The sequence below is a fragment of the Natrix helvetica genome, assembly GCF_964273705.1.
Source record: "Natrix helvetica genome assembly, chromosome: 1".
In the NCBI taxonomy this organism is placed as follows: domain Eukaryota; kingdom Metazoa; phylum Chordata; class Lepidosauria; order Squamata; family Natricidae; genus Natrix; species Natrix helvetica.
Genome location: NC_138548.1, coordinates 347612651 through 347632458, shown reverse-complemented (window position 1 = coordinate 347632458; position 19808 = coordinate 347612651). Strand labels below are relative to the sequence as shown.

Here is a 19808-nt window from a genome sequence, read left to right as displayed (position 1 = left end):
ATTTTATATATTTGATACCTCCTCCATGTATATGTATATGTATATGTGTACGTACGTGTATGTGTTTATTTTTATCTGTATATGTATTTTTCATTTGTATATTTTATGTGTTTTATTGTACGCTGCCCCGAGTCCTTCGGGAGAGGGTGCGGCTAACAAATAAAAATTTATTATTATTATTATTATTATTAAAATTAACTTAGGAAATCTTAAATTAATTTTCTATTCCATCAAATACAGTTTGGGCCCTAGACACACCCACTTTAGAATGCAACCTCCGGCATACGTCTGAAAGGCCAGTTGTATCAGTGGGTCCCAAAGAAGTTCTGTCTCAAATAAACAAAATCAGCAGTTTATTCATCAGGTGTGTTATAATCAGAATAGAAAAAGTGGTACAGAGTTTGAAGGCTCTTTACTTCAGCCAGTTAAAATAGAGAAACAGTTGTGGACCTCAGAATACCAATTGTTAACAATGCACAGATTTGCACTAGCCTAAGCACTACCAGGGAAATGAAAAATGAGAAAAACACCTTTATTACAGTCACAGACCAGAAAAAAAAAAGGGGGGGAAACAGAAGTTTAAATACTGTACTCACCAACTGAATTCTGAATCACTTGTGATTTTGTCTCCTTTGCACTTTTACTGGGGCTTAAAAGGAAGACAGAGAAAATATCCGATGTTTATAATATTAATACAAACAAGAAAAACCTAAGTATTGTGCTAAAATCAGATATTTAATATGATTGCTGGAACATGTAGGATAAAGTATGGCAAAATCAAGTAATTTTAGAATCTGGGGGTGCCTTAAGGATCATCTCACCCAAACCCCGGTTTGCCCCCCAAAATAAAAGAACTCTTCCCTGCAAGGCACGGGTGTCAAACTTGCTACATCATGTTGCTGTCACGTGACGTTTTGCAATCTTTTTCCCGTTCGTGGAGCTGGGGTGGGCGTGGCCTGCACGTAACGCATCCGGCCCATGGGCAGCCAGTTTGACACCCCTGCTGTAGGGGAATCGATTGGAGTGTTCTACCTATAGCTCACTTAGAGGTTTTCATCCAGGGATGGGTTCCGGCAGTCACTACTGCCGGTTTGCTTGTGGGGGCGCAGTGCAGTATAATAAAAATTGTTCTGCGCATACACAGAAGCAAAAAACAAGATGGTGGTGCTTATGGCACTGCCCGGAGAACCAGTTCAGGGGCGTGGCTGCAGGGGTGGGTTCCGGCTTGGGTTACTGCCAATTCACTTAGGGACATGCTTCGCGCAAGTATGCATAGTAGTAAAAAAAAATTGCTTCTGAGCATGTGCAGAAGCAAATAACAAGATGGCGGCACCTATGGCGCCGCTGATAGACCTGGTCTGGGGCCGTGGCCAGCTGAGTTACTACCTACTTGACCAAACCAGTCCGAAACGGTAGGAACCCGCCTCTGCGTGGCAGGCCTGGGTCGCTGCCGGTTCCAGTGACCCAGGCCGCCAAACCACTACTAGTTCAGCCGAACTGGTCTGAACCGGGAGGAACCCGCCACTGCTTTCATCCCTTTCTAATGATATCACCTTTCTGAAGGTTTATTCTATTTATCTGAAGCAGTGTTTAGATAAAAGCCACAATTTAGGTGATTTAAAGCTGTGAGGACGTACCAGAATTCTCTGGCCCACAGCCTGGTTGGGGATTCTGGGAACTGACATTTGCATATCTTAAAGCTGCCAAGGTTGAGAAACGCTGATCTAAATGGAAAACAGCTAGCTCCCTGAAACGAGCTTTATAATATTGCAGGGGGTTCCAATTTTAGCCCCAGAATGGCTTCTGCTCTCCTAAAAGAGATTCGTTTGTAATCTGGAACTCCCAGTTCCTATTACATCACAGAAAGGCTTCACTCAAGCTCTCATGGCCTCAGTATCTGACTACTGTAACTGATGCTATATTGGCCCTGCCCTTGAAGATCACCTGGAAAGTACAGCTGTGCAACAGCCCACACATCCTGATGCAAGTGACTCAATTTTCCCAAACAACATCTGCATTTAGGTAGCTTTTATCTGTTCCAGGATGAAATTTAAGGTGCTAAAAATAGCTTTTAAATTTGTACATGGCTTATCTATAAGACCCCTGTTTACTCCCAGTAGAATCTACTAAACAGAACCTTTTGTCAATCACACTAAGTTGACCAGGCCAGGAAATCAATAGGAAAGCTAAAATTCTTTTATTGACATTGGTTACAATAAGAGGATCTTACATATCTGATTATTCTCTGCCTCCCGAGTCCCAGCTGATCAGGAGGAAATGGAGATTTTACAGTATCCTTCCCCTGGAGTGGGGTGAAAATGGAGATTTTACAGTATCCTTCCCCTGGAGGGGTGAAAATGGAGATTTTACAGTATCCTTCCCCTGGAGTGGGGTAGAAATGGAGATTTTACAGTATCCTTCCCCTGGAGGGGTAAAAATGGAGATTTTACAGTATCCTTCCCCTGGAGTGGGGTAGAAATGGAGATTTTACAGTATCCTTCCCCTGGAGGGTGAAAATGGAGATTTTACAGTATCCTTCCCCTGGAGTGGAGTGAAAATGGGGATTTTATAGTATCCTTTCCCTGGAGTGGGGTGAAAATGGGGATTTTACAGTATCCTTCCCCTGGAGTGGGGTAGAAATGGAGATTTTACAGTATCCTTCCCCTGGAGTGGGGTGGGAATATTTTACAGTATCTTTCCCCTGCCACGCCCACAAAGCCATGTCACACCCACAAAGCCACACCCACAGAACCGGTAGTAAAAAATGTTGAATCCCACCACTGCTACAACTACCAGGAACTGAACTGAATGCAAGGGAGACATTCTTTCTTTTTTAAAAAAAATATTTACCTGGTTCTCCGTGACTGAAGCTTCTGCCAGAGAACAAATATAGTCACCCCCATCCCTATGAGAGCGATAATTCCTATCACACAACCCACAATGACTTGGGTCATTAACTTCTTGCCTGTATCTTTGAAGAGACATAAAATAGAACAGGGTTAAGGAGGTTACTCCAGGTCAGTCAAAAAAGTCAAGATGGCAGCCTCCATCATGTACGTAGTTGAAACCCACACTGCCTATGTGTTCATTGTTTTAATTTTTTAAAAAAATTTGTGGGTAATCCTCCACTTATGACCACAATCGAGCCCAAAATTTCTGTTGCTCAGTGAGTTTTGCCCCACTTTACGATCTTTCTTGCCACAGTGCTTAAGTGAATCAGTGCAGATGGTAAGTGAGTCACCCCGTTGTTAAGTAAATCCGGCTCCCCTGTTGGTTTTGCTTGTCAGAAGATCGCAAACGGTTGCCACATGACCCCGGAACACTGCAACCGTCGTAAATATGAGCCAACTGCCAAGCACCTGAATTTTGATCTCATGATCTTGGGGATGCTACAAAGGTCATGCCTGTGAAAAATGCTCAGAAATCACATTTTTTTCAGTGCTGTGCATTCTGTAGTTTACTGCGCTGAAAAAGGTTGGGAGTTAATGCCTTTTTCCCCTTTCCCCTTTTACTCCCACTTCTTTCCTTTTCTCTTTCCCTTTCCCCTATTATCTTTATTTTCATTTGTATTTTATATCATGATATATTTCTATTTAGAAAAAATCTATAGAGCACATGGTAAAAGTTGGAGCTTTAATTGAACATCAAGACAGAAGCTTGCAAGGTTGAAGCCACCAATTTCCAATTGCCACTTTTGATCCCTTGGGGTGGTGGGCCCTTCCTATGTTTCTTTCTCTGACTGTTAAGCCAGTGGGGGCTGCTTCCGAAAGAAGATAGAATCCTAGGTCTGGAAGGGAGCTAAGAGGTCTTCTAGTCCAACCCCCTGGTCCAGGCAGGAGCCTTTTACCAACCCAGTCAAACATGGTTCAGTCTATTTTTGTAACCCTCCAGTGATGGATGTCCCAAAGGTGCTTTTTCAGGAGGCAACTGGACTTCCTTGTTTTTTAGTTTTATAGATTAACAGAGTTGGAAGGGATCCTGTAGGTCATCTAGTCCAACCCCCTGCCCAAGCAGGAGACCCTACACCCATGAGGGCGAACCTATGGCACGGGTGGAAAGTGTATCTTATACTGTGAAAAATATGGTATATTGTAGTTTCAAATAATGTGAGAGAGGGAATTTATTTTATTTTTATTTATTATTCGTATTTATAGACCGCCCCCTCTCCCGAAAGGGACTCGGGGCGGTGTACAGTCACTAAAATGCGTTATAAAATACATACATAAAACAGTTAAATAATTAAATACGTAGGTGGAGGAGGTTGCAAGACTGTATATAGAATAATAAATATAGTACATTAAAAACTCTAATAACCCAGGAGTTAAAATATTACCCAAAATTGCCCATTAAAATATATCCACCGGGAGGTAAAAACTAAGAATGTGCCAGGCCAGCTAATCGAAACAGGTGGGTCTTTAATTTTTGACGGAAGGAACGGAAGTCAGTGGTAGTTCTAATGTCGGGGGGGAGGTCATTCCAGAGGGTTGGGCCCATCACAGAGAAGGTCCTACCCCTAGGCGTCGCCCGCTGGCACTGCCTAGTGGACGGCACCAGTAGTAGTCCCTCCCTGTGAGAGCGGATTGGTCGTAGGGATGTGTGCGGGAGGATACGATCCCGCAGGTAACTGGGTCCTGTGCCATGGAGCGCTTTAAAGATGGTAATCAATACCTTGAAACGCACCTTGAATCAACTGTGAAAACCAATCCTGTAATCCACACAGCTTCAACACTAACTTTGTCTTGGAAAACCACCCTTGTGTTGAGTGCCTGAATTGTTATAGCAGGGATGTCAAAGTCAAGGCCCGTGGGCCGGATTCGGCCCACAATGTGGTTAGATCCGGTCCATAGGTCCATCCCGGTCTACCCGCATCACTTTGGCCCGGTCTACTCAATACGAAGAGGAAACATCAGGCCAGTAGGGACGTGCGGTCAGGGGAGGCAGAGCCTGTCCTTCGGCTCATCACAGAAGACCATGCAGGCAGAAAACCATATTTTTATTTTTAATGTTGCCTTTTTATATTTGTGTTGGCTTAGTTATTTAGTTGTGTTGGCTTAGTGGCTAAGACTCCTGCCTAATATATAATACAGCCCAGGTTCAAATCCCAGTAAGGGTATGGCTAGCTGATGAGAGCTAATTAGCTCGAAATAGATCTATACTAGTCTCCCTTTATTTATTTATCAGTACAGATACAACACAAATATTATAATATTATATACATCCGGCCGGCTGCGCCCGGGAGCTGCGGAGGCAGAAAAGTTGTTGCCGCTGCCGGATGACGAAGCCACGAAAGCGACAGTCGCTTTCATGCCTTCGTCATCCGGGAGCGCCGACAACATTTCTGCCTCCGCCCTCCGCAGCTCCTGGGCGCGCCCAGACGGAGGTAGCCAGAATGGCGCCGAGGCAGTCCGGCAGGCGAGCAACCGAGGATCAGGCTGCCTTGCTCGCTCTTTCGTCCGCCCGGACCGCCTCGGCGTCGCTGTGGCTACATCCAGCCGGCCGCGCCCGGGAGCTGCGGAGGGCGGAGGCAGAAATGTTGTCGGCGCTGCCGGATGGCAAAGGCACGAAAGAAGCGCTGACAACATTTCTGCCTCCGCCCTCCGCAGCTCCCGGGCGCGGCCGGCTGGATGTAGCCACAGCGACGCCAAGGCGGTCCGGGCGGACGAAAAAGCGAGCAAGGCAGCCTGATCCTCGGTCGCTCGCCCGCCGGACTGCCTCGGCGCCATTCTGGCTACCTCCGTCCGGGCGCGCCCGGGAGCTGCGGAGAGCGGAGGCAGAAATGTTGTCGGTGCTCCCGGATGACGAAGGCACAAAAGCGACTGGGGAACGACGAGAATCTTCCTGCCTCTGCTGGATTTCGCGAGCTCCTCGCGACTGCAATATGCAGTCGTGAGGAACGCACAAAGTCCAGCAGAGGCAGAAAGGTTCTCGTCGTTCCCCAGTCGCTTTCGAGTACTGCGGAGCGCGAGCCGGCGGAGCACGCTCAGGAAGGCGGGGAATGGGATCATGTGTGCTGGAGGCTGAGGCAGCCTGAGCCTCCAGCACACGTGGTCCCATTCCCCTCCTTCCTGATGACGTCACCAGCCTCACCAGCCATAAACCTCACCGCATGTTACTGCAGGCCACTGTGCCTTTGGCCCAGTCTACCCAATGTAAAGAGGAAAAATTCAAGCAGTTTGGGGAGTGACATCAAGCTGGCGACGTCCACCCAGTCAGCCATGCCCACCTAGTCCCATAATGTCAACCACAGCCCTTATGTAGCCCTAAATGAAATTGAGTTTGACACCCCTGTATTATAGGTTGCCCCTACCTGTTTGAATTTGACTGAACCATAATCCATGCAGCTGGTTGTTCTGATATAGGTAGGGCATAAATCTTATACTCACCCAATGGTGCTTCGGTAGGCGAGGGCATTTCCTCAGTCTCTGATCTCTCTGAAACTCTGAATTCCTTTTCCAAGCAATAGCCGTCGGATTGTGTAGGACATCTGGCATTGCTGCATTTCCAGAGACCATTATATTGGGGACTGTCTTTCACTAAGATTACATTTTTTAGTACCTTCACGTAAGTGTTATCAGAAACTTTTTTCCCATTTTGAGTCCAGGTGATTTTAGAGCTTTGGTGACTTTGGACTTGCCGATTGCTATCACAAGAATTGCAGGTCAACTTTACTTGCTGTTCACTTCCATGGGAATTCTTGAGAACCTCCATTCCACGTCGATCATCTGTCAGAAATACCGACATGTTATTCCTTCAAAGTTTTGCAAATACAGAAGTAAAGATAAATGTCTATGGAGATTCCTAATCATCCAGGTCATGGTTTGTCTCAAAGGTGCTTTCCAAAAAAGCAACTGGACTTTCTGGGGGTTTTTTTTCTTTGAAAACATCTCGCTTCTTATCCAAGAACCATCTTCAGTTCTAACTAAAAAAAGTTAGAACTGAAGAAGTTTCCTGGATGGAAAGCGAAATGTTTTTTTTAAAAAAAAAAATCAAGGGAGTCCAGTTGTTCTGACTTAGGCTTCCCAAGAGTATGAAGCAAATTCCTTGTCCCGACAAAAAACCCTTTTATTAATTTATTGTGAATTCTGCTCATTCACATCCAGCAAAGTCTTTCCAGGGAGGATTTACAGTCACAGACCTTATCTGCCTTGGAGAGCTGACAGCCGATATCTGCAAAAACTGACAAGGAGTCTTGGAGTCACAAACCAATTAAGCGAACTAATTGTCTCCTGCAAACTCCACTCCCTCTCTGCCTCTGACACAGAGCCCTCATCAGAGCCTTCCCCAGACTCCAGGACTGGCCCATGTTCCTCCCCAACCTCTCACTGTCCGAATCTGCTGCCAGTTCCGCTGGTGGGCCACAACATCAGCAGTGGCCTTCTAAATCTTCATACATAACTTAGATGAGGGAATAGAAGGGAAACTCATCAAATTTGCAGAGGACACTAAGCTGGCAGGAACAGCCAACACCCCAGAAGACAAGCTCAGGATCCCAAAAGATCTTGACAGACCTGAACAATGGGCCCTATCCAATAAAATGAATTTTGATGTGGAGAAAAGCAAAGTTTTACATTTAAGCAGGAAAAATCAAAGGTACAGATTAGGAGAGACTTGGCTCAGAAACAACAACTGTGAGAGGGATCTTGGAGTCCTAGTGGACAATCACTTAATGATGAGCTAGCCATGTGCGGCGGCAGCCAAAACAGCTAATAGAATCTTTGGTTGTATAAACAGAGGGATAGAATCAAAATCACGTGAAGTATTAGTACCGCCTTAATAAAGCTTTAGTAAGACCAAACTGGAATATTGCATCCAGTTTTGGTCACTACATTACAAAAAAGATGTTGAGATTTTGGAAAAAGTGCAGAGAAGAGCAATTAAGATGATTAAAGGCCTGGAGAGTAAAACATATGAAGAACAGTTTGCAGGATTTGGGTTTGGCTAGTCTAGAGAAAAGAAGGACTTAAGGGGACACGATAGCAGTATTCCAGTATTTGAGGGGCTGCCACAAAGAAGAAGGGGTCAAATTATTTTCCAAAGCACCAGAAGGCAGGAGGAGAAACAATAGATGGAAACTAATCAAGGAAAAAAGCAACCTAGAACTAAGGAGAAACTTCTTAACAGTAAGAACAATTAAACAGTGAAACAACGTGCCTCCAGAAGTTGTGGGTGCTTTTTCACTGGAGTTTTTTAAGAGACTAGACAGTCACTTGTCTGAAATGGTATTGACAGTGATGGCTAACCTTTTTTGGCTCCCGTGCCAAAAGCGGGGGGAGCGCAAGGGGGTCGTGCGCAGGCGTGCCACACCCATAATTCTATGCAAGCATGCCGACCCTGCTTTCGGCGCTGTTTTTTTGCCCTCCCCAGGCTCCTGAGGCTTTCTAGGATCCTGGGGAGGGCAAAAACAGCCCCCCCCAGTCTCCCCAGAGGCCCTCTGGAGGCTTCAGGAGCTTCCCCGAAGCCTCCGGAGGGCAAAAAATGTGCCTACAGGGAACCTGGAAGTTCAGAAATAGTGACTTCCGGTTTGTCCGTAGGGCCGATTTTTGACCTCCGGAGCCTTCAGGAGGCTTTCCTGAAGGCTCCAGAGGGTGAAAAACGGCCCTGCGGACAAACCAGAAGTTCTTTCCTAAATATCTGGTTTGCCCATAGGGTCAGTTTTTCACGCTTCCTTGAAGCCTCTGGCGGGTGAAAGACAGCCTCAAAAGAAGGCCAAACTGGAGCAGATAGGACAATGCCTCGCGTGCTCTAACAAATGGCTCTGTGTGTCACCTGTGGCATACATGCCATAGGTTCGTCATCACGGGTATAGGATCTCCTGCTTGAGCAGGAGGCTGGAGTAGAAGACCTTCAAGGTCCCTTCCAGCTCTATTCTGTATACATATTGAACTAAAGTGCAGTTTAGCTCAGTATTTCTCAAACTTGGCAACTTTAAGATGGTGCGGACGTCAACTCTCAGAATTCATTAGGGGAATTGTGGGAATTGAGGCTCACACATTTTAAAGTTTATTGTATTGCCCCTGGCTATCCAGCAAATCACAATAAATTTAGGAGAATCAGACAGGCAAAAGTTCCTCATCTAATCATGAAGGAATCCATTTGAAGAAATGAGAAATACTAGCCGACTTTATTTTTTTAATAGGTTTGTGTTGTATACCGATGAGCCTGGCCAGCAGAGGGCAGTCGAGAGTAGGCCCCCTCTGATTGGCTCAGGCGCACCGGCCAGCCGGCGGGAGAAATCCCTTGTTCCAATTGGTTCGTCGTCTGACAGCTCCTGGTATAAATAGCTGTCAGACGACTAGTTGGTGTTCCTGTCAGTTCTTGTTAAAATAAATACGTTGACTTATATTCGTCTCTGTCTCCTCATTCGAGGCTACAACACTGGCAACGAGGACGGGCGACGTGGAACCCTACACCGTGCCTCCAATGGCTTCTAACGCTGCCCAGTACGTTGCCGCTCTTCGCGCTGAGGCGAGTTTGTGTGAATTCAGCGATCTGGAAGACGCGCTGCTGGAGCAGTTTATCTACGGTCTTCGGGACGTCAAACTCCATCGCCGCATCCTAGCTAGACCTGAATTAACCTTAAAAATTGCAGTCGACGATGCCAGGGCGTACGAAATGGCTGATCAATCCACCCCGGATTTCAGCCACCTCAGCCACCACCCGCATGCTGCCTACTTGCCGCCTTCTCCCTACGCGGCGCCTTCCTCATCCTACGCTCCGTCTACTGCTGCCTCTTTCCGCACTGAGGTCGACCAAACCGCCGACCGCCTCCAGACCCTCTCCACCAGAGATGGATGCCAGTGCCTCAGTTGTGGCGGCCGCCACCAACGCTCCCAATGCAGGTTCCGGCAAGCCCTCTGCCATCAATGCGGCAGAAAGGGCCACCTCGCTGCAGTTTGCCGTTCCGTGCCTCAGGACCGCCGCGGCCCACCACCTCAGCCTCCTCCATCCCGTCAGCCGACTTCTATGGCTTCCCGCCGCCAGCACTCCCTCTCCGTGGGGGACCCAGCTGAAGCCTTCCCTGAATGGCTTGTAGACTCGGCCTCCTCAACTTTAGAGGGCCGGGGTAAGCTACACCTCCAAATCTCCATTGAGGGGGTTCCCTGCCCTATGGAGGTGGACACAGGGTCGGCCCGATCCGTAATGTCGTGGGCCACCCTTCGCTCCTTACTGCCCTGGGTCAGGCCACACCATCTGAAACCCCCTGACTGCCGTTTGCGCGATTATCAGGGAAACGTCATCGACCTGATGGGCTGCCGACCCTTTCACATTTCTTTTGGCTCTCGCAAGGCAAAACTTCCCTTACTAATTGTAAAAAATTCCCTCGCCTCCCTTCTTGGACTGGATTGGTTTAAGGCCCTCGGCCTGTCTATTGCTGGGGTTCACTCTCTTTCACCCCTCCCTCCTGTTTCCCCAACTTCTATCTCCTCTCTCCTTTCTGAATTCTCTGATGTGTTCGCCCCCTCTTTAGGCTGCTACACAGGCTCTCCTATCTCTCTAAACCTCGACCCCTCCGTTTCGCCCATCCGCCTGAAGGCCCGCCGACTTCTCTTTGCTTTAAAAGCAAAAGTCGACGCCGAACTGGACAAACTAATTAGTCAGGGCATACTAGAACCCGTTGATTTCTCCCCCTGGGAGACGCCCATAGTAGTGCCTTTGAAGTCCGACGGATCTATTAGGATCTGCGCGGACTTCAAATCCACTCTCAACAAGGCCCTCCAATCACACCCCTACCCTGTGCCAGTTGTGCAGCACGTCCTGCACACTCTAGGCCAGGGTCGCATCTTCGCTAAGCTGGACCTCGCGCAGGCGTACCAGCAACTGCCTGTCGACGACTCCACCGCGCTTGCGCAGACGATCGTTACTCACCGCGGCGCATTCAAATGCCGCCGCCTTCAGTTTGGCGTGAGCGTGGCCCCGGGCATTTTTCAAGGGCTCATGGAGCGCTTGCTCCATGGCATCCCCAGGGTCACACCCTATTTTGATGATGTTCTAATTGCTGCCCCCAACCAATTAGAACTCATCAAAATTCTACGTTTGGTCCTGCAACAGTTCCGTGCCGCCGGCCTGCACCTCAAACCTTCTAAGTGCCAGCCTGGCGTACCCTCTGTCACCTTCCTTGGCTTCCTCATCGATGCTGACGGCATCCACCCTGACTCCTCTAAAGTCGAAGCCATTCTCTCCGCCCCCACCCCTTCCAACAAAGTGGAGCTCCAAGCCTTCCTTGGTCTCCTAAATTTCTATTCCTCCTTCATTCCCCACAAAGCATCCCTGGCCGAACCCCTGCACCGCCTCCTAGACTCTTCCTCTCCATGGGTCTGGTCCAGCCGCGAGGCGCATGCGCTCGCGGCTGTCAAACACTCGCTCACTGCCCCCCCGGTCCTCGCCCAGTATGACGAGCGTTTCCCTCTGACCCTGGCTTGCGACGCTTCCCCTTTTGGCGTCGGGGCTGTTCTTAGCCATTCTTACCCTGATGGCTCTGAAGCGCCCATAGCCTTTTACTCCCGCACCTTATCCAGAACTGAGCGCAATTACAGCCAGCTGGATAAGGAGGCCCTTGCTGCCATTGCGGGAGTAAAACGTTTTCATTATTACCTCTATGGCCGCCCCTTCTCCCTGATAACCGATCACAAGCCCTTACTGGGCATTATCGCGGGGGACCATCCCACTCCCCCCATTCTTTCCCCACGCATGTCCCGTTGGGCAGAATTCCTGTCTTCCTACTCCTACACCCTGTCCTACAAACCTGGCGGCCACATTGCTCACGCTGATGCGTTGAGCCGTTGCCCTCTGCCTCTTCCCGTCACTGATCCAGCCCCTGTCCACTCTATTAGCCTCCTGGCCGACCTCACCCTACCAATGTCCGTTTCGGACATCGCTCAGGCCTCCCGGACTGACCCCATCCTTCACCGCGCCATGACCGCTGTCACTCGGGGCTGGTCCGCGGCCTCCAATGACCCCCAACTCTCCCCCTTCTTCCGCCGCCGCCTGGAGCTGTCCGTAATGCAGGATTGTCTCCTTTGGGGAAACCGCATGGTTGTCCCATCTTCTTTGTGGCCAGCTGTCCTGTCTCGCCTCCATGACGGCCACCCCGGCATAGTCCGTATGAAGAGCCTCGGTCGCGGCTATGTCTGGTGGCCGTCCATGGATGCGGACATCGCCGCCTACGTCCAACGCTGTCCCCCTTGCCAGCAGGTGCGCTCTGCGCCACCTTCTCCCCCCCCCCAGGGAATGGGAACTCCCTATGGGCCCATGGAGCCGACTCCACGTTGACTTCATGGGGCCCATTGACGGCCGTGTCTTCTTCCTCCTGGTGGATGCCTGGTCGAAGTGGGTTGAGCTGTTTCCCATGCCCAGCTCAACCTCTTCGGCCACTATCCGCATCTTAGACTCCCTATTTAATACCCATGGCCTTCTGGACGTTATCGTTTCCAATAACGGGCCGCAATTTTCCTCCGACGAATTCCAGTCCTACCTTGCTTCCTTGGGCATCCGCCATGCCCCCGTTGCCCCCTACCACCCTGCGGGCAACGGCCTTGCTGAACGCGCGGTACGTTCTGCTAAGGAAGCTCTGGCCCGTATGGCCACCCTTCCCTGGCCGTCCCGCATCTCCACCTACCTCCGTTCCCAGCACTCCACCCCTTGCCCCGCCACGGGCAAAAGCCCTGCAGAGCTATTGCTAGGACGACGCCTCCGTTCCCTTCTCAACCGTTTCCACCCCCTCTACCACCCGTCCTCCCCTGTCGTTCCACCCCCCCCCAGGTCTTTTCTGGTGGGTGAGGGGGTATTTGCTCGCAATTACACCGGCGAGCCAAAGTGGCTACCTGGCAGAGTGACTGACATCACGGGGCCCTGTTCTTACAGGGTCCTCCTCGATGATGGGAGACATTGGCGGCGGCACATAAGCCAGTTGCATCGGCGACCAGAGGGACCTGAACTCAGCACATCGACAGAAAAGCAACCAGGCCCTAACGACGCCGCCTGCCGGCTCGACCGTCCACACGCCGCTAGCTCCGACCTTGCAACAGCCCCTCCCGGTGCGCTGGCTCACTTACCATCGCCCGTCGGTGCATTACCGGGAGGAAGACCCATCCAGGACGCTGCCAGGCCTGTTCGCCACAAGAGCGGAGCCGACACTCCTTCCTCCTCGGGCGGGGCGCCATCTTCTTTGAGACGCTCCCAGCGCGTGCGCAGGCGTCCATCGTACTTAGACGATTACGCCTGCGCAATCCAGGGGAAAGGGGTGTTGTATACCGATGAGCCTGGCCAGCAGAGGGCAGTCGAGAGTAGGCCCCCTCTGATTGGCTCAGGCGCACCGGCCAGCCGGCGGGAGAAATCCCTTGTTCCAATTGGTTCGTCGTCTGACAGCTCCTGGTATAAATAGCTGTCAGACGACTAGTTGGTGTTCCTGTCAGTTCTTGTTAAAATAAATACGTTGACTTATATTCGTCTCCGTCTCCTCATTCGAGGCTACAACAGTTTGTTGGGAGTATACTCCTAGTGTTGGGTAGGCAACATATATCTATATACAATAACAAATGGTTGTTGCTGCTTTAAATGGGTGAATGTACTTATCAGCTGTAATTAACTGTACAATAAGAGGGAGTCAGGAGAGCTCTCTCGCTCTCTCTGTGTGTGTCCTATGCTCGATAACTACTTGCTCGCTTGATGACTGGAACGTGAACTGCGACTGTAAGCAATTGTTTGTTCTTTGAATTGTGTTTGGACATATATCTACTATCACTGCTTGTGAAGCAATTATTAGTAAAGCTACTTGTTTTTTACTAGCAGTGTCTGAAACTCTATTTGTGTGTTTTTTCTACTAGCAACATTTTTTTCTCTCTAGGTGTACATTCCGCTGCGCTATTTTCTGTCTCCCAACGGGGGATATTCCTAACAAGGTTAACAGGTAGTCCTTGAGTTACGACCACAACGGAGTCCGAATTTTTCATTGCTAAGCAAGGGAGCTTGTTTAGTGAGTTTTGCCGTGTCTTTACAACCTTTCTTGCCATAGTTGTTAAGTGAATCACTGCAGTTGTTAAGCAAATCATTTGTTCATTGAGCAAATCTGGCTTCTCTGGTTGATTTTGCTTGCCTGGGAATGATCACATGACCCAGGGACAGTGCAACTGTCACAAATACATGCCAGTTTCCAAGCGTCTGAATTTTGATCATGTGATCACAGAGATGCTGCAATCCTTGTAAGTGTGAAAAACAATTGTCACATTTTTCCAGTGGTGTTGTAACTTTGAACAATCACTAAACAAATAGTTGTAAGTTGAGGACTACCTGTATCATCAATGATACCTAAATAGAAGCTTCTTGATTTGGGAAATATGTTCTCCGTCAATCATATACTGGGGATGTCATCATGTCCTTGATTTCCTGTCAAAGACAGGTAGGAGGGGTGCTGGAGATCATCTAGACTTGGCTCAGTAAAATCTATGAAATACAATATGCCAAACAAATGGCCAGGTTGTCTTGGTTTAAGCCCCCATTGTATGAGAACCTACCTGTGCTTTTCTGTTATCAACCAATAGATTTGGAATATTTATTTGGATTTATTTGTTTGTCCCAAATTTCTTTTTTTCTATAATTTATTTAGATTTTTTTTACCTTGCCTTTATTATTTTTATAAATAACTCAAGGTAGTGAACATACCTAATACTTCTTCCTCCTTATTTTTTCCCCAGAACAACAACCCTGTGAGGTGTGGTGAGTTGGGCTGAGAGAGAGTGACTGGCCCAAAGTCACCAAGCCAGCTTTCACGTCTAAGATGGGACTAGAACCCACCGTCTCCTGATTTCTATTCTGGTGCTTTAATCACTGGGCCATTCACTGATTCTAGCTGGGTCTTCCAGAACAGCAAAGGACAAATCTGGTCTATCCTCTAAGGCAGCGGTTCTCAAATAGTGGGGCGCGCCCCCCTGGGGGGGGGCGCGAGGCTCCGTAAAGGGGGGCGCGAAGGCTCCCTTTCCATCTGGGTGCAACGGCGGCGGCGAGGGCGAGGCATAATATATCCCGCCTGGAAGTGGCAGCACTTCGGACTGTGGATTTTCATTGGAGCCGCAGGCTGGAGCTGTGCAAGAAGCCTGCTCGGGCGGGGGTGGGAGGGAGGGAAGCATGGCTGTCCCAGGCTTCCCTCCCTTCCCCCCCCCCCCCCCCCCCCAGCCCAAGCAGACTTTTTGCACAGCTCCAGCCCGCGGCTCTGATGAGTCTCTGAGCAGTCCCCAGCGCTGCCACTTCAAGCCGGGATATATTCTGCCATGCCCTCGGCGGCGTCTTTATGCAGGTAGCTCGCCTCCCCGCCAGCAGCTCCACCGCCAGGATTCCGTCTGGAAGCGGAAGCGCAACAGCCGCTGTTGGGGAAGGGACAAAGGGGCGGCGGTCGCCCGATCTTGCCACCGCCACCCCTTCGCCCCTGGGATGCTGGAGGAGCTGCTGGCAGGGAGGGAGGGAAGAAAGGGAGGAGGGAGTAAGGATAGACAAGCAAGAGGGAAAGAGGAAAGAAGGCAAGCAGGCAGGAAGGAGGCAGAAGGAAGGAGGGAAGAATGGAACTGGAAGGGAGGCAGGGAAGGAGGGAGGGAGAAAGGAAGGATAGGAGGATAGGGAAAGAGGAAAGAAGGCAGGCAGGCAGGGGGAAAGAGGAAGGAGGGAACTGGAAGGGAGGCAGGAAGGAAGGGAAGGAGGAAGGGAGGGTGGAAGGAAGGAAGGATAGACAAGCAAGAGGGAAAGAGGAAAGAAGGCAAGCAGGCAGGAAGGAGGCAGAAGGAAGGAGGGAAGAATGGAACTGGAAGGGAGGCAGGGAAGGAGGGAGGGAGAAAGGAAGGATAGGAGGATAGGGAAAGAGGAAAGAAGGCAGGCAGGCAGGGGGAAAGAGGAAGGAGGGAACTGGAAGGGAGGCAGGAAGGAAGGGAAGGAGGAAGGGAGGGTTGAAGGAAGGATAGACAAGCAAGAGGGAAAGAGGAAAGAAGGCAAGCAGGCAGGAAGGAGGCAGAAGGAAGGAGGGAAGAATGGAACTGGAAGGGAGGCAGGGAAGGAGGGAGGGAGAAAGGAAGGATAGGAGGATAGGGAAAGAGGAAAGAAGGCAGGCAGGCAGGGGGAAAGAGGAAGGAGGGAACTGGAAGGGAGGCAGGAAGGAAGGGAAGGAGGAAGGGAGGGTGGAAGGAAGGATAGACAAGCAAGAGGAAAAGAGGAAAGAAGGCAAGCAGGCAGGAAGGAGGCAGAAGGAAGGAGGGAAGAATGGAACTGGAAGGGAGGCAGGGAAGGAGGGAGGGAGAAAGGAAGGATAGGAGGATAGGGAAAGAGGAAAGAAGGCAGGCAGGCAGGGGGAAAGAGGAAGGAGGGAACTGGAAGGGAGGCAGGAAGGAAGGGAAGGAGGAAGGGAGGGTGGAAGGAAGGATAGACAAGTAAGAGGGAAAGAGGAAAGAAAGCATGTGACTACGGTGGGAGACGAGGAAAGACCGGTGTGCTATGTTATGCAGAGGTGTACTTATAACAATTTTATAGACAAATTATACTATTTACAGTCGCGTGGGGGGGGGGCGAAATGTTTTCTTCTTCCTAGGGGGGGCATGACAGAAAATAATTGAGAAGCACTGCTCTAAGGAAAGCCTTTCAGATATTTGAAGGCCTTTATCATCCATCAATCCACCCATCCACCCATCCATCCATCCATCCATCCATCCATCCATCCACCCTATCCATCAATCCTATCTATCTATCTATCTATCTATCTATCTATCTATCTATCTATCTATCTATCTATCATCTATCTATCTATCTATCTATCTATCTATCTATCTATCTATCTATCATCTATCTAATCTATCATTCTTATCTATCTATCTATCATTCTTATCTATCTATCTATCTATCTATCTATCTATCTATCTATCTATCTAATCTATCATTCTTATCTATCTATCTATCTATCTATCTATCTATCTATCTATCTATCATCTATCATCTATCTAATCTATCATTCCTATGTATCTATCTATCTATCTATCTATCTATCTATCTATCTATCTATCTATCATCTATCATCTATCTAATCTATCATATCTATCTATCTATCTATCTATCTATCTATCTATCTATCTATCTATCATCTATCTATCTATCAATCATCTATCTATCTGACATATATCTGGTCTTTATTTTTGTTCAGTCAAAGTAGCACACATACGTAATGTTAGCTGGCTGGGGAATTCTGGGAGTTGAAGTCTACATACCTTAAAGTTGCCAAGTCTAAAAAGTACTGGTCTGAAATTACAAGTGTGGACCATTCAAACCCAGGGTGTGTATTAAGGCCCACACACTGACATTCCTTCAAGCCAACAGCTGACTAGGCCATCCAGATGTGTGGAGGCCTTCTAGAAGACATCAGAGCCATTTTCAAATAGCCTAATGCTATTTCCCACCCATCATTTGGTGCCATGAGAATATTCAACATCTGCTTCCCAAAGCCCTAAAATGCCCCCGTTTTTTATTACCAGATTTCACCACGATGGAGATAAAGGATGAGTTTTTTCTTCCATCAAAACAATAGAAAGTGCCAGAGTCATTCATGTGTTGGAGCGGTACAGTGAGGAAGAAAGTTCCATATTTTTTTTCTACCCTCATCCTTTGAAATTTCTTCTGCGTTTCATGAAAGGACGTCCGGTTAGAAATCACACTGCAGATTTGCATGGGGCCCATTTTTAGGCCTGCACAAATGGGGTAACGGGGAATCCAGTACCATATGAGTTGGACATTTTTCAGGTCACATGGAATTGGAATCTCATCTCCAGCATTAACTTCTTTATCTGAAATTATGAGGATAAAAATGTTAACTAATCATTCTTTACACACACACACACACACACACACACACACACACACCACAAAGCCAGCCCCGAATGCCAAAATCACAATTTTTCTGTGATTCTGGGCAGTGGTGGGATTCAAATAATTTAACAACCGGTTCTCTGCCCTAATGACCAACTGGGTAGGTGGGGCTCGGTGGTCATGTGACTGGGTGGGCGTGGCCAACTCAACATCACTCACGTCGATGGGCGCTTCGTCTTAGCTGTTAGAATGTAATAAGGGGTAACCGGAGAGGCAGTTTCTATAAGCAGGGCAACAAAGATTAGGCTAGAAACAACACCATAATGTTTCCTTCCTGCCTTCCTTACAGGATTAGCCCTGTAAAGTGGAAATAAACAAAAGGAGATTTCTTCCGACAATCTGTTCTCTGAACTGCTTAGAAAGTTAACAACCGGTTCTCTTGAATAGGTGCAAACTGGCTGAATCCCACCACTGATTCTGGGACCTTGCATCAGAAGAGTGAGGAGATGCCAAAACAGTCAAGATGGCATATATACATACATACATACTTGTTTTAGTAGATTTTCAGGGGTGTAGGTATACTGGTTTTGTTGTATTCGGGTCTTTTCCCGTGTAAGATTAATTTTCCAAATTAAAATATAGTCCCCACCTGTAATGTCACCCTGCTGTAGCTGCCTTCAACATGGACCGGCCTGGGCTAAAGAGGACTTCCCTAAGGACCTGGCTATTGAAGATCAGGTCAAATATAGGCGTCAGAGTCACTGCGGTACTTTAACAGGCTTTATTAACACAGAACATAAACTCAGAACAAGAACGGTAACTTCAGCACCTCGCCCTGCTTGACAGCTATTTATACAGGAGCTGTCAAGCAGGGCAACCAATAGAAACCTTTCAAAATCCCACTTTCAGCCCTGCGTGTCTAAACCAATAGGCGCAAGCCTTTGGTTGCCGGGCTGTCAGTCATAAGTCAAGGACTTTAGACCGGTCGTAAGTCGAGGACTTCACATTGACTGCAAGATGATCAGGCAGCTAAAGCTTACCTTGGAGAGGCTGCATAGTTGTCCCTGCCAGGGTGACAGCAGCCACGAGGGCTGGAATTAAGAAGAGAAAGGGCTTCATCGGAGGGCAAAGGCTGGAATAGAGAAACGGCACAGCTTTAGCAACTTGTAAAGAGGAAGCTGGAGGGGAAAGAGAAACCACAGATGTTGTCAACAAGTTTGAGAAAGGAGAAGAGAGCAAAAGGGCAGCTTCTCTGTGGGTGGGACCCTTTAAGGGACCTGCCAATCTTTCCTCTCAATTTCATGTTACCCACAATTTGTAGAGCATTCTTATTCCTGAAGTCAGCCTCTGGGTGCAATTCAAGGGGTGGGTTATCTCCTTTAGAGACCCCTGTGATTAGGTAGACTTAGGAGGTAGTGTTCTTCTGACCGAGGCTTCCCCAGCAGCACGAAGCCGAGTCCTCGTCCCAATGACATCAGGATTACCTCCGATCTCCGCTCCTTCCATGTAAAGTTCCCCCTGACATCAGGATTACCTCCGATCTCCGCTCCTTCCGTGTAAAGCTCAAGACCCACCTTTTCCAATTAGCTGGCCTGGCTCAACCATAGTTTTATCCCATTGCTCCTGACAATCTTTTTAAATTTGTAATTTTAACTGAGGGTATTTTAATTGTTAATTTTAATTCTATTATTACTATTGTATACTTTTAACGAGTGTTACCTCCTCCGGATACATGTATGTGTTTGTATGTATGTGTATATGTATTGTATGTATATGTATATATGTATGGGTTTTTATTGTACGCCGCCCCGAGTCCTTTTGGAGAGGGAGCGGCTAACAAATTAAATTTATTCTATATTCTATTTATTAATAAACCTCTTTTATTTAATTTGCAGTGAATTCCTCTCCAGCAAAGTCCTGGCCCACAGTCTTTCAAGATACTAGTTCACAATTACCGACCTTTATGAGGCTTAGAGGTG

The 19808-nt window shown here is 48.3% G+C and overlaps 1 protein-coding gene across 1 annotated transcript in view; it reads right to left on the bottom strand.

Moving 5' to 3' along the window:
- The window catches only part of LOC309382722 (uncharacterized protein), a 29474-nt gene extending 10493 nt beyond the window's left edge, over positions 1-18981 (bottom strand). The window contains exons 1-5 of the mRNA XM_081934511.1: positions 18870-18981; positions 17496-17807; positions 6384-6722; positions 2851-2971; positions 597-649 (exon numbers count right to left, since the gene is read on the bottom strand). Coding sequence (XP_081790637.1) covers positions 597-649; positions 2851-2971; positions 6384-6722; positions 17496-17807; positions 18870-18948 — 904 coding nt within the window. The 5' untranslated portion in view covers positions 18949-18981. The remainder of the gene's footprint in view (positions 1-596; positions 650-2850; positions 2972-6383; positions 6723-17495; positions 17808-18869) is intronic.
- Positions 18982-19808: the final 827 nt, after the last annotated feature.